This window comes from Cynoglossus semilaevis, chromosome 9, assembly GCF_000523025.1.
Source record: "Cynoglossus semilaevis isolate Cse_v1.0 chromosome 9, Cse_v1.0, whole genome shotgun sequence".
Classification (NCBI taxonomy): Eukaryota; Metazoa; Chordata; class Actinopteri; order Pleuronectiformes; family Cynoglossidae; genus Cynoglossus; species Cynoglossus semilaevis.
This window is the reverse complement of record NC_024315.1, coordinates 15,877,193-15,890,448: the sequence shown is the minus strand read 5'-3', so window position 1 is coordinate 15,890,448 and position 13,256 is coordinate 15,877,193. Positions and strand designations below refer to the sequence as shown.

The 13,256-nt window shown below is 39.0% G+C and overlaps 1 protein-coding gene across 1 annotated transcript in view; it reads left to right on the top strand.

Moving 5' to 3' along the window:
• LOC103384141 (zeta-sarcoglycan-like) overlaps positions 1–13,256 on the top strand; it is a 46,427-nt gene that overhangs the window by 26,489 nt on the left and 6,682 nt on the right. Inside the window, exons 4-5 of the mRNA XM_025058704.1 lie at positions 519–591; positions 9,486–9,609. Of these exons, the coding sequence (XP_024914472.1) occupies positions 519–591; positions 9,486–9,609 (197 nt within the window). The remainder of the gene's footprint in view (positions 1–518; positions 592–9,485; positions 9,610–13,256) is intronic.

The window sequence follows — 13,256 nt, the reverse complement described above, 5'->3', positions numbered from 1 at the left end:
TCTATTATTTCATTTGTTTTGTGTGTGGGTTTTGTTTGGAAACAAAAATGTATTTACAGACAGTCACAACTTGAACTTTTGATACTTTGGTGCAGAAAGAGTGAACACAGTACTCGCTCACATAACCTCCCTCTGTAATTGGTCAGATATTTCTGCTCGAGCACTCGGGGTGTGTGGGAAGAGAGTTGATGGGAGAGGTCCAAAGGTGATTGTTGCTATTATGTACTTTTTTATAAAAAAGTGAAAAACAGATGCTAAACAGTAAAAAAAATAGAAATATGAATCATATCATATTCAGCTGACAAAGGGCAACGATATGAAATTGACTTTTTTTCTGACATTAAAACCCAGAGTTAACACGAGCTCAGTGATAAGAATAAAATGGTTGTTTATGTGACAAAGGTTGGATAAGAGTAGAGGAGATCACTGTTATGATGCCTGGATGTCCGTCACACAGTAATACATGTACATGTCAGGTATTCACATTGTATTTTAACAGTGTACTTTAACCCTTTCAGGGACTGAAGGTGTGGTGTTCAGCCATTCTGTAGAGACTTCACATGTCAGAGCAGAGCCCTTCCAAGACCTTAAGTAAGTGTCGTCAGTCCTAGATCCTTCCTTTGGTTGTGTGTGCCTGTGTGTGTGTGTGTGTGTGTGTGTGTGCAGGGAGAGGCAGAACTCCTGCTAATTGGTTCTGCTCCTGGTTCCTTTCAATTCTAGTTGTTATGTATCTCTTTTTGTGTGTGTGTTTGAGTGGATGTTTTTAGTGTTCAGCGTGGTGATCCCTCAGGTAAGGATTCAGTGAAAATGTGCCGTCCTGTGACGTGGCTTACTCAGCCGTGTGATCCAGCGTGTTCATGATTTGTAATCAGCTGCGTGTGAAAAGATGTGATTGACAGCCTGACAGGCCAAACTCAGGGAATGGAATCACATCAGGAGGCTGTGCACTTGACTGGTAGCTACTTAGACATGCACTCAAATGTAAACAGTAGACAGAGCTTCAGGTTTTTTGGGAATGTATTATGGTGAAATGTTTGTATTCATTATCTTTGCAGTTCCAAACAACGGCTGGAGGAAATATTTCGCTTCTGTTAGTTCTATAACCTGCCTTCAGTGGAGTTCTGACCTAACTACTGAATACTTATTTTAACAAAGACACTATTGACTTCAACATATACAGTATATTGGACAGTACAGAGGTTAAACGTGTTTATCAGTAGTGTTACATTTCATGGGTTTTATTTCATATAAAATAAGTAGTTATAAATACACAACAAATTAATTTAATTAAAATGGATTATTAAAATATTAGGGAATTTGATTCATATAAATTACTTTCAATGTAATAAACAGGAAAACACTTGTCACGTGTCATAAGTGAAGCTTTCTTTGTCCTTTCATTAATCTTTCCTTTCCTTGTGCTCCCTTCCTTCCTTCCCTCTCTCCTTTCCTTCACCTTTCTTTATTCCTTCCTGACTTCTCAGTTCCTCCTTCTCACCCTTCTTTACATTTCTTTCTGCTTTCTGCCCTTCATTTCTCACTTCATCCTTTCTTCCTTCTTTCATTTCTCTCTTACCTCTTTTCTCCCTTCATTCCTTCCCTTTCTTCTTTTACCATTTTACATCCCTTCTTTCTTCCTTACTGTGGTCCTTCCTTCCTTCCTTATTCCCTTCCTTCCTACCCTCACCACTCCCTTGTGCTTTATCAGTTGCACCAAATGTTGGAGCTGTAATTACTCTAACATGGATTTTAATGTTTTCTTCTGGTATAAAAGCACAACATATTAATGAACAAATAACTAAATACATTTTCTAATTAAAAATTGAAATAAGTAAATAAATGAGTGGCCAAGGATTAGACTTATAACATAAGCCTGCAGAGGCTGATGAAATGTTGCACCATAGCAGCTCAGCCTGCTGCTGTTTCAGGCTATGTGGTACCTGTCAGTCACTGTTTATCTTTTTCTCATTCTTTCTGCTGAAGTGTGCTTTTGGAAGTCCTTCAGGGCTATATGAAGTTTCTTAATTACTAATGCCTCAGCTTCATTTTGATATTGTCAGACAGGATTAGGCTAGAGTGGCTTTAAGCCAAAAGGAGAAAAAAAACATTAACACAAAGGCAGGAAAGAGAAAAGGATGTGGGAAAAAAGGTGGATGACAACAATGCAAAATGTTGAAGTGGAAGGTTCACTGTAATTATTGAACAAAGAAAGAAACTACAAAAAATAAAGGAAAGACTATTGTTTGGAAGGAGGGAACAGATCAGTCTCAGAACAGGAAGTCTGAAATTGCATAAGGTTTTAAGGCAAAATAATGCAATATACCTTGATATTTTCCGGCTCCTAATCATTCAATCTATTTTCCCATCCATAGCAAGAAATTATAATTATCATAGCAAGCACTAGAAACACTGTATATCACAGCTATTCTTTTCTAGCTAGTTAGACTAGCAAACAATAACATCATTTCATTTATATACCAACAAATGATGAAGAGGGAGAGAATATAGTAAATGTATACACTCAGCCTCTAGGAACCGCCCCCACCCTTTTTCTGTTTCATTATGAAAACTAGAGCAGTGCGCAGTAAAGGTAAATGGGACATGTAATGAGCATATTGAGGTCTTTTTAAAGCTAATGATCTATCTTACAGTTTTGCGGTGAAAAAGGTGTTGAAGAAAGGAGAGACCAAGAAAGATAGCTCATACAAATATTAGACAGTTAGATTCAGGTTCATCCTTGGGCCCACTCCGTCGCTCTCTATCAATCAATCAAACCATCAATTTACTGAAGCCAAAAACCTAAAGGTTTAAAAGTAAAGGCAGCCAAACTTTAGTAAAATGGGACGACAGTCACTCTTTGGAAAGTGACGATGTAACTTAAAATGTATACACACAGAAACTATCAATGCAGCATTTCTCAACTTTGGGGGCGCAACCCCAAGTCTAGTCATTGATTCTTTTTTTTTAAATTATTGATAACAAATGTTTTTTCAACTAATTATTTTCCTTTTTAAAAGTATGAAACAACTATTCTTTTACTTTCATAAAAAAGTGCCCCTGGAGTCACCAGAAAGTTGTGATGTCAAATAGGATCACAAGGTTTGTAAAGGTTTTGTAACCACTGCAGCAATGTAAAATTAAAACTATGAAACCAGTTAAATGGGGAATAGGACACATAGGACCTGATCAAACTGCTTTGCTGTCTTAGAGAACACTCCAGAACCTTTTCAAGTACTTAATGGCACCCCCTGTGGCCGCTTGTGCCGGTTGCCACGACTCACACAGTACTAATAAGGGTCCTTATTAATCTTATTATTATTATTATGATTAGTAGTAGTAGTAGTAGTAGTAGTAGTAGTAGTAGCTAAAGCAGGGGTGCGGCAGGACCAGAACAATCATTACATAATTGCATATAAATAGCAAGTTTTAGCCAGTTTTGATCCGCGAGCCATATGTTTGCCATCCCTTATCTAAAGCATCAGTTGAGACATGTAACTGATTAAAAAAGAGAAAAACAAACACCAAGGCAAAATCATCAAGGTGATAGAACAGTTAGGTCCCGTCATAAAAGCGTATTTTTACTACTGAAAAATGTGTGTAATATTCCTCATAACAAAAACAACAATGCGAATGCCGGCCTGGGTAAACAAGACACGATTCTGCTTCCAAGGATGGTACAGTTTAATGGACAATAAAATTAAAGAAAACAATATTTGCTTTAACGGCACATAACAGTGGGAGTGTTTTATGTCCGTGGGAATAATTAAGTGATAGCTATTTCCTTAAGGACATCGTTTATTTCCTCAGTCGACGTAGTAGTGAAAAACTCACTGCTCATTTAAAAACAGCGTGTAATGACTGGACACAAGCTGAGGACCTGAATGCACAACACGCAGTAACCTTCAGTGATGACTTTAAAAACTTCAGAACAGGAGCAGCTCAAAGTTGCTGTTCAGATACAGACGTGGGTACAAAAAACTGTCCAAAAGTTAAAGTTGTACCACACTGTTGGGCCAGAGATGACAGAAATCAAAGTCAAGAAAGAACACTCGGGAAAATGTTAGTGTAAGAAGACAAACTGACAGAGGAAAACACACGAGAGGGAGTGGGGGGTGGGGGGGGTGAAGGTAATAAGATGCTGGTGACATGACTAGAGGAGCAGGTAATCATGGGAGCAGGGAACACTGAAGAGCAGGGGTAGACAACAACAGTGGTGGAAAACAACAAACAGGAGGAAGGTGTTAACCTTGACATCAGACAAGAGGTGAGGAACACAATGACAGAAAAACAAGAGAAAATGGTGAAGAGTTGAAAAACCATAACAAAGGAAAATAATGGAAAAGAGTTTTTGACATATAAAGATTTTTTTTACATATTTTTGTTAGTGTCCGATAACGTCAACATGTCAAAGACCAAAACTGTAGTCCCAAAATTGATATATATATATATGTAGTATGTAGAGCGATAGATAGATAGAGAGAGCTATACTAACATTGTGACTTACACGGCTTGACAACAAATGTTATTATAGCGGTTAAACAGCTAATGTCTCAGTGTGAAGTGAACGAATAGAATAAAAACATATTTATTGTTATTCTCCTACAACAGCTCATTCAGTTACTTTTTAACAAAAGTTAATCTAAAATACATTGCGATACACCAGATAAACCAGATATAAACTTAGATCCCATAATTTAAGGACTGTGGTTAATGCTTGAATTGCATTAACAAAGAAGATTTAAAATGGATTTAATTATATGACCTTAGAAAAAAAACTGTATTTATATTTAAATGATGCGCTTGGTGGAGTCTACCGGGGAAAACACTTGTTTCATTTGGCAGGTGAAATCTGATGATGAAGCACGAACAGATCAGGGTCCACAGCAGAGGGAAGGATATGTTCCACAGTCAATATTTCCAATTACAGCCATTCTTTCATCCTCTTATCTACCCCTCGGTGCCGCCTTCCTCTGTCCTGGGGTCGTGAGAAGGTTCTGGAACATCCAAAAAAGATTTGTTCAGAGCACCTTTCCCTTTTCATGGATCTCATTTCATATATTTATTCCGATGTGATGTTCAGTGGCATGGGAAAAACAGGTTTTAATATATAAAACGGAACTTGGTAAAGTGATTAAAAAATACTGCACTAAGTTGAGTTGATACAGTCACAGCGGTGGTATCTGTGTCTGTATTGAACTTTAAGCATATTCATATGCAGTGTAAGGCAACGTTAGTGAAAAAATATAGAATCATATCACGGGCCAGCGTCCAGGTCTTAGAGAGACCAACTCAATCTATGGACCATTCAGGCTGACTACTTCTGTGACAGATGATCACGTTTTTATGCATTTTTTAAGTTGGAGACAAATGTTTCAGTTTCTCTTTACCAATCAGCTCGGTCATCTTCTTGAAAAATAATTAAAATATTCCAAAAAGCATCACATATATCAAATGTAATTATGTGGATAACTCACTGTTCTCACTCACTGAAAGGCCCATTTAATTCTGTGAATTCTAATACATTTAAACTGTTTAAATCTTTACATATCTAATGTAATTCCTGGTCTGTTTGTTTTAGTGCTCTCATTTGTTACAGATCCAGCAAAGTGCAAAGCAGTTGTTTTGGGCTGACAGAATGAAATAAAAATGTGTTATACATTTACTCAGTACCAAGTCTCTAAATGACGAGAGCATTAAAGTGACGCATGACTTAATAACCCCTGGTTCTTAAGATACTTTCAGTTCAACTCCATTACAGATTGTAAACTTTTATTATTCTCTACAGTAAAGAGTGTGGAACCAGCAGCTTAAATGTTCAGTTTTTATTGATCTGCTGCTTTGGTATAAAACTGTTTTCAAACCCAAATAAATTCATCTCATTAATAATATTTCTGTTATTTGTTCAGTTAGTTATCCATAATGGAACTGATGGCCAGTGACATACTCACTGTCTGATACAGTACTAGAATCAAAAACTAGAATACACCTTAACTGTATCATTCATGCTGAGTATTTTACTGGAACTTAAATAAAAAAAGCAATTTCCTTCAACCAACTCTTCATGCAGTTGAAACATGTACCAAAGAAAATGGCGTCTTATTTAAAAAAGAGTCTTAAGTGAAGCCATCTATTCTCCTTCAGTAGAACAGTCTGATTGGCTACTTTCAAAATCATTCTTCATTTCTGTAAACCTTGAACCAATCCTTTTTAAAGGCTGGTTTTAGATTTCCTACTGCCAGGTGTTTTTATTTCCTCAAGTATCAAATCTAATTTTTTATGCATTTTTGCACTTTTCTGAGCAGCACAGCTAAAGAGAAAAACATGTCAAAATCTGCCATTAATCAGAAGGATGAGAACCACGTTTGCACAACGGCCTCACTCACAATTTACACTCCTGCAATTTGCAGATTGGATTTTTGGATGTATCCGATGCCGTCTTCTTCGCTGGTTCCACAAGGACAATCAGCCTTGTCTTGCTTTGTTGTTTCTTTTATTGATTGGAAACGCAAGGGAATGAATCGGAAAGAGAGAGGGAGAGAGAGAGAGGGAGGGAGTGAGGGAGTGAGGGAAGGGAGCCAACCACTGGTATGGGAACAATCCATAGTGTATCTGAATGTGACCTTGTGTGTATTTGTATTGATGTGAAATGTTTACAAGATGTTGACATTTGGTGATGGGTGTCATTTATTTTTGTAGCCAACCTGGTGCTAACACGAGCTGTTGATCAATCCATGAACTTTTGATTATTATTTACAGCCTGATATTAGGATCTGTGTCAGCACGATCGGTTTTCACGATCATCTGTACTGATCGATTGTACAGTACAGATGGCTCAATTCAACTTTGATGTCCGATACCAAAAGTGTATGTGCCAAAAGCGATATCAATCCAATACTTTCTTTTCCCCTTCAGCATTGGACAAAATTAAGTTGATCATTTGGTTTGGACGGGTTATTATTTTTAAAAATGTTTCATTTTTACACATATCCCAAATCATAAATATACCTTGACTCTCCTTCCCAACTTGAAAAGTGTGTAAGGACTTTTATAACCTGCTCTTCATTTTTTATTTTACACCTGAAGTATTCATGCTGCAATTTAAGCACAATGAGTAGCTGAACACAGAAATGTTTTATTTTAACTCCTGTCCTGTGGTTACTTTCTAAAAGTCAGCTTCTTTGCAGTTTTTCTCTGAATGCTCCACAGCGCTCCACATTGTAAAAGCCGTAACAAACAGAAGGTTGAGTTGCAGTAGCAGAGCAGGTACTGGGCCCAGTCATAACGTCAATATAAAGAGGAAAAAGACAAGAGCAACGTCAGCCAATTAGTTAAAACCTGGGGTCGTTGGGTGATCCGACCCCAAGGTTGTGTCCATAAAACACCCTCTACCACATGTCACCTTTTTGTTAGCTGGAGTGATCAGGAGGTTCTCTCTTCAGTTTTCCAGGATGTTTTGTCTGGCTCTTTGCAAGCTCTTATGGGCCATATAGTGAAGAGTGGTAAGATCATCAAGGGTAAACCTTCCTCTCTCCTTGACCTTTCTGAAGCTGGCCGTTGTGTGACCCCATCTCTTGCCTTAGCTTAGTAATCTTGGCTTTCAGCTCTACACCCTCACCTATCAGTGGGGTTTTCATAGTAGGGCGTTGATACTTTCACAGCCTCTTTGACTGTCACATGCCATATTGACTCTTTATTATTGTTGAAATGGCTTAGCTGCTAAGGGGAGATTTATTGCTTTGAAGTGAGGCAGTAATGACATCCAATATTTTCACGTCCACTAATCTGACAATAAAGTCGAGGGCGAGTCGATGAGTTGACGGTTGACAGTGGGAGAACGGCAGCGTAACTCTCCACACATTACCTTCATAGCTTTGCTAATGGAGAGAACACAGCAGTTGTTGTTGTTCCATCAGCTCCCAGTGAGATCCTCACATCTCAAGAGACTTTTTTACTCTTGGCTTTCAGACAGTTTCATCTGCCGGGACAGACTGATGGGTGTTCTCTGCTCATGAAGCTGCTCCAGCATTGCATAAGAAGAATTCACCGTGAATTTGAAGTTATCTCACGTTCTTATTGTTTTTTGTTGTTGTTGTTGTTGTTTGTTTGTTTAAATGTGCAACTGGGACTGCTCTTCCTTCAGAGCGGCTGTTGTCAATGATGGGTGCCTCACTGTGTTCTTGTGGGAATTGTCCATCGCCAATGACTACAAGCTATAACAATACATTTAGGTGAAATTTACTACCAATTTAAAACTTCACATTGTCCTTCTTGACTCCAATTATGTTGAAATCTAACAAATAAATATTTTACAGGGAAATCTTTACCAACGTTAGTCTGAGGAAACTGTCAGCTTGCTTCACTTTGGGCTTTAATTGGAGATCTGAATTATGTGTCTCTTAACTTCCACTTAAAGAGTTTGTTGTTCATTGGTAAAAAAAAAAGAAGAAATCTCTCAACCTTAGTTGCAACTAAACAGACACAGATGAAAGATACTAGTTAAAGAACAAAAAAAAAAACTTTTTTGACTGAAATGTGTTAATTTTAGTCATTTTGTTTAAGTCATACAAAGTGATGAAGGAAAGAATTGCAATTATTATCAATAATTAAATGTGTCCTCTGAATTCACCCCATCAACCCACTCCTGGGGACCAGCAACCACCCGACTATTATTTATTCCCAGAAACCCAATTGCAATCTTTCTCTCAAAAGCACAGAGGCCACAAGGCATCCTGTGTGTGCCCAGGTATTAATGGTGTGTCCCCCCGGGACCACTGCTCAGTATAAATAAAAGTTTCAGGCTGACGTTGACAGAAGGGACCTGTCTTGAATATTACCTGGCTGCCAGTCCCAGAATTCTCTGTTCAGTCTCTTAATGGACAATGTGAAATTATGACCATATTCTGACATTTGGCAATTAATTCAAGCCGGATGGATGCAGTTTTTTTCCCAACATTGTTTTGAAAACAGTCAAAAACCTAGACCAGTGACCATCAACTGGCGGCCTGCAGGCCCACTGAAGGGCCAGCGACGGGATTCCAAAAAAAAAACATCATATAATGATGTTAGACAAAAAATGTATTTTAATTTCATTTTATGTCTGCCCCCCGAGGTGTCGGTCTGAAAAAATTCTGGCCAAACGGACAAATGTAGTTGGTGCCTCCTGACCTGTCTGTCAAACTGACGTGGTAGAAATCAAACCCTTAAAGCATAGACTAAATTGCATCAGGTGTGTCTAATATCAAATTGTATTATGCATGTGTATGTCTGTGGGCGAGTATGTGTGTGTGTGTCTTTATCTGCACACTAAAGTTTCTGCACCTTTTGTTTTTAGCAGCTAGGGAATTAAATTAAGAGGAAATATATTAATGATTCTGTTACAGCAGTCTGAGTGTGGCTAAAGGTCAGGCTACAACAGCATTCATTTTCTATAATTATTGCTATGCAAGTCTTCACTAATCCCAATAATGTGTGGCTGTGCTGCTCAGGTTAGAGTCACCGACTCGGACCCTCACCCTCGAGGCCCCCAGAGGCGTGGAGATAAATGCTGGTGTGGGAGACTTCACAGCATCATGTCGGAAAGACCTGCTGCTGCAGTCGTCAGAGGGAGAGGTGAGTGTTTGTTGTTCTCCCAGGGTAACAGGGACAACACAGCGGAGGGAAACTAATGCAGCACACTGGTGTGTGTGCATCAGTGGGTGTGAGAGTGGATTCTGTGATGGTTGAAAGTGTGTGAAATAAGTTACTTTATTCAATTACTTTATTAGGATAATGAGCGTCATCAATCCAGGCGACCTTGGAAGAAGTGACTTCATTGAAGCTGCTCTGATTTGGTTCAGTGTTATTTTTCTGTCTGACTGCATGTGACTGCCTGTTTGAGTGACTCTGTGTGTGTGTGTGTGTGTGTGTGTGTGTGTGTCCGTGTCCATGGGTATGTTATCGTGATATTTACTTCACTCTACTGCTGCTGTCGAAGCTCTTTACATCAGCCACCCTGCTACTGCAGTGATGGTAATGAGCTCAGTAAAAGAGAGAGATGTGTGTGGTGTAGAAAGTACTCCAAGTACTCCAAGATTTTTAACAGAAATGGAATCCTGCTTTAAAATTTGCCCTAAAGATTAAAAGAAATAATGTGTTGTAAAAAAGGGTTTGGTCTGCAGAGTCCAGTACAGTTCTTCTTCTTTCGACTGTTAGATCATGACATTAGGGTTTAATGACGGATTGTGAGTGAACCTGGTGTTTGACCTTCATTCAGAAGAGGCTTAAAGGTGTGAGAGGTGACAGACAGAGTAAGTCTGCCTTGAAAAATATCACAGGTTGGTAACCTGAGATATTTTTCAAGGCGCTAATATGCCATTTTTACATGTGTAAGGGACATTGTATATATTTTTGACATATATTAAGGTTATTTAATGTTACTTTACTCTGTTCACTGATACAATGTGCAATTTCTTTTCTTCAAAAATGGTTTTCTCAGGTGAAAGCCCTGAGGAGCTTGAACGACAGTATAGAAATAATGCACAGCTGACTTCATTTTTATATCTGTGTCAATGGCCAAAGGAACCTTGGGACTTAGTTTTTATGTGGCACATCATCGTTACAGCGTTGGAACTTTAAAGCAGAAAAATTGTTGTAATGACATAAAATATACTTGAGGACATTAAGAGCTCCATAAAGGGCTAAAGATACCAACTTATCCCACTTAATGATCACAGCGCACGTACGAAAGGACAGTCAACGTGGCTGTAAAAGGGACAAGGACTGGACAATAACACTTAGATCTAAGGTTACGGCATGATTAATTTGAGGAAACGAAACCCCTCCCTGTCCCCTAACACTCCTTTTACACATATCTTTGACTACATGTCTTCACACTTGTGTCCTAGACAACCAACCTGTCTGGCATCCTTTTTTTTTTTTCTTCTTCTTTTTTTTTACGGGAATACAGTCAGACAGGCTGGAGGAAGTCCGGGACCATAAACTCCCAAGGGCATACTTGGTTTTAGTGAATGGGCACCATCCCAAATGACAGTTTGTGTGAAGTGAAAATCACCTGAGCCTGCAGGTCTGTCTTCTTTGTTTACCTCATCCTCATGTTCCCTGTAATGCACTTAGGCAATGGAGCAGACACCCAGTTCCCGATGGCCGGCAGTGCACATGACATGTTTAAGTGTGTCCCAGAGTTATGGGCATGGAGTGACAGTGCCAGAGAGAGAAACCCGGCCTGTTGTTCTAATTTATGTGTTTGATTGTACAGTACCTGGAGTCAAGACAAGTGCAGACACACAGTATTGTTTTAGCAGGGCCTGTTGCCTGACACCGAAACTCCATTTTTAATTTATTGTTCGCCCATGTTTTGACTTGTCTGTCTTCATCACACATTATTTTCTGATTCCTCCTTCTCTTTTGCCTCTTCTGAACTGAGCCTCCATTCCAGTCCTTCATCTCTAAGCAACCCTGCCTCTCTCATTAATTTTGAGTACCAGGGTTATACATCACGGAGGCTGTCACTTCATGGGGTTATTATGATTCCTACCTCTTTGCTGTCGTGTTTCTCTTCTTCTTGTGTTCTTCCTGCTCCCTTTTCATGATCATCATTTACAACCACCCCTCCGTGTCTCCCTGTCTCACCCTTTCTCCGGCTCTCCATACATCTTTCTGTCTCGTCCTGTCATCCCCGTATAAATAAATGTCTTCCTTTTGATGCCGAACAATAGTGCTGAGCCATGTGTAACGATGATAATGCTGTGGGGCTTTGACACGGCTGTGAAAAGCTGGAGAAGATAAAGGACTTGCCTCTTAACCTTATCACCCTTTAGTGCTGCACTGAAGAACACAGTAAAAGAATCTATTTTCAATAAGGTACAACTTTATAAACGCCATAAAAACTTATCAGCAGCCTAAAGCTGAAGCCTGAATATTCAGGGATGCACAGGCAATTATAGAACCCTAAAGGAAACGTGCATGATTTTAAGGCACAGTCATGTGATAAATGTATATAACCTCTTTAATAGGAGAGTGATATGAACAGAAAATATGTCCCAGATGATAAATACTGAGGAGCTTTTTACCCCTATTTCAAGATTGTGGTCACAGTGTTGCTTATGTACACAGTACGCAGTTAAGTTTGACAGATGTATTAACTAGTACAATATTATGCTTTAAGAAAAATGAAGGTCTTTATTTTTAAATGTTGCAAGTAACAAATACAGTTTGTATTCATGAATTTGCAGGTTGGACATTAGTTCTAATGACGGATTGTAAGTGAAGTGTGAGGTCTATCTGTCTCCCTTTCCTCCTGTGTGTGGAGTTGATTACTTCTGTCACACTCACCTGTGTCTCTGTCATTAGTCTCACTGGTGTCACCTGGTGCTCTGGGTATATATACCTCTCTCCCTCATGCTGTCTTTGTGGGATTGGTGTGATTGTGTGGTGTGGTTATATGATGGTGTTCATGCCTCAAACTACTGCTCTTTGTTCCTGTGAGTTTTGTGATTTTTGCATTTTGTGGTCCTGCCTGTTTTCTCTCTGTGGCCTTACGTAACATGAACTGATCTTTGGGCTTCATGTAGAGAAGATGTAAAGATGTGAGAGTTGACAAAAGGAGACATAGAGACATTTGGAAATTCTACATCTTTTTCTTCTACGTATGGCTTCTCTCTTCAGGGGTCACCACAGCATATCACCTCCATCTCACCCTATCACCTGCCTGCTCTTCTTTCACACCAAAGAGCTCTATCTCCTCTTTGACTAAAAGTCTCTGAGATCTTCCTCTTCTCCTCTCACCTGGGAACTTAATCTCTAACCTCCTTTGTGTGATATACTCAGTATCTCTCCTCAACACATGCCTCTACCATCTCCACAACCATCTGCTCATTTCTAATCCAGTCCAGCCTGGTCACTCTGTGAAAAACTCAGCGTCTGCATCTCTTCACCTCCTCCAACTCAGCCTTCTGTCTATTAGACAGAAATACTGTATCCAATCTATGCATCATAGCAGGTCTCACTACTGGCTTGGACATTTTTATCTACAAAACAAAATACAGGATTTCAGATTAATGTATTTTCTTCAATTAATTCTGGTTCTGCTTTTATAATGAAATTCACTCATGTTGGAAATATAACTGGACCATTACCACATACACTCGTGCTGGTACGTGTACAATGGAAAAACAAGGAAACAATTCATCAAATAATCCTACAATAACATGCCACTGCTGTTTTGTAATGTATCAGGAATTACTGCGCATCTTTTTAAA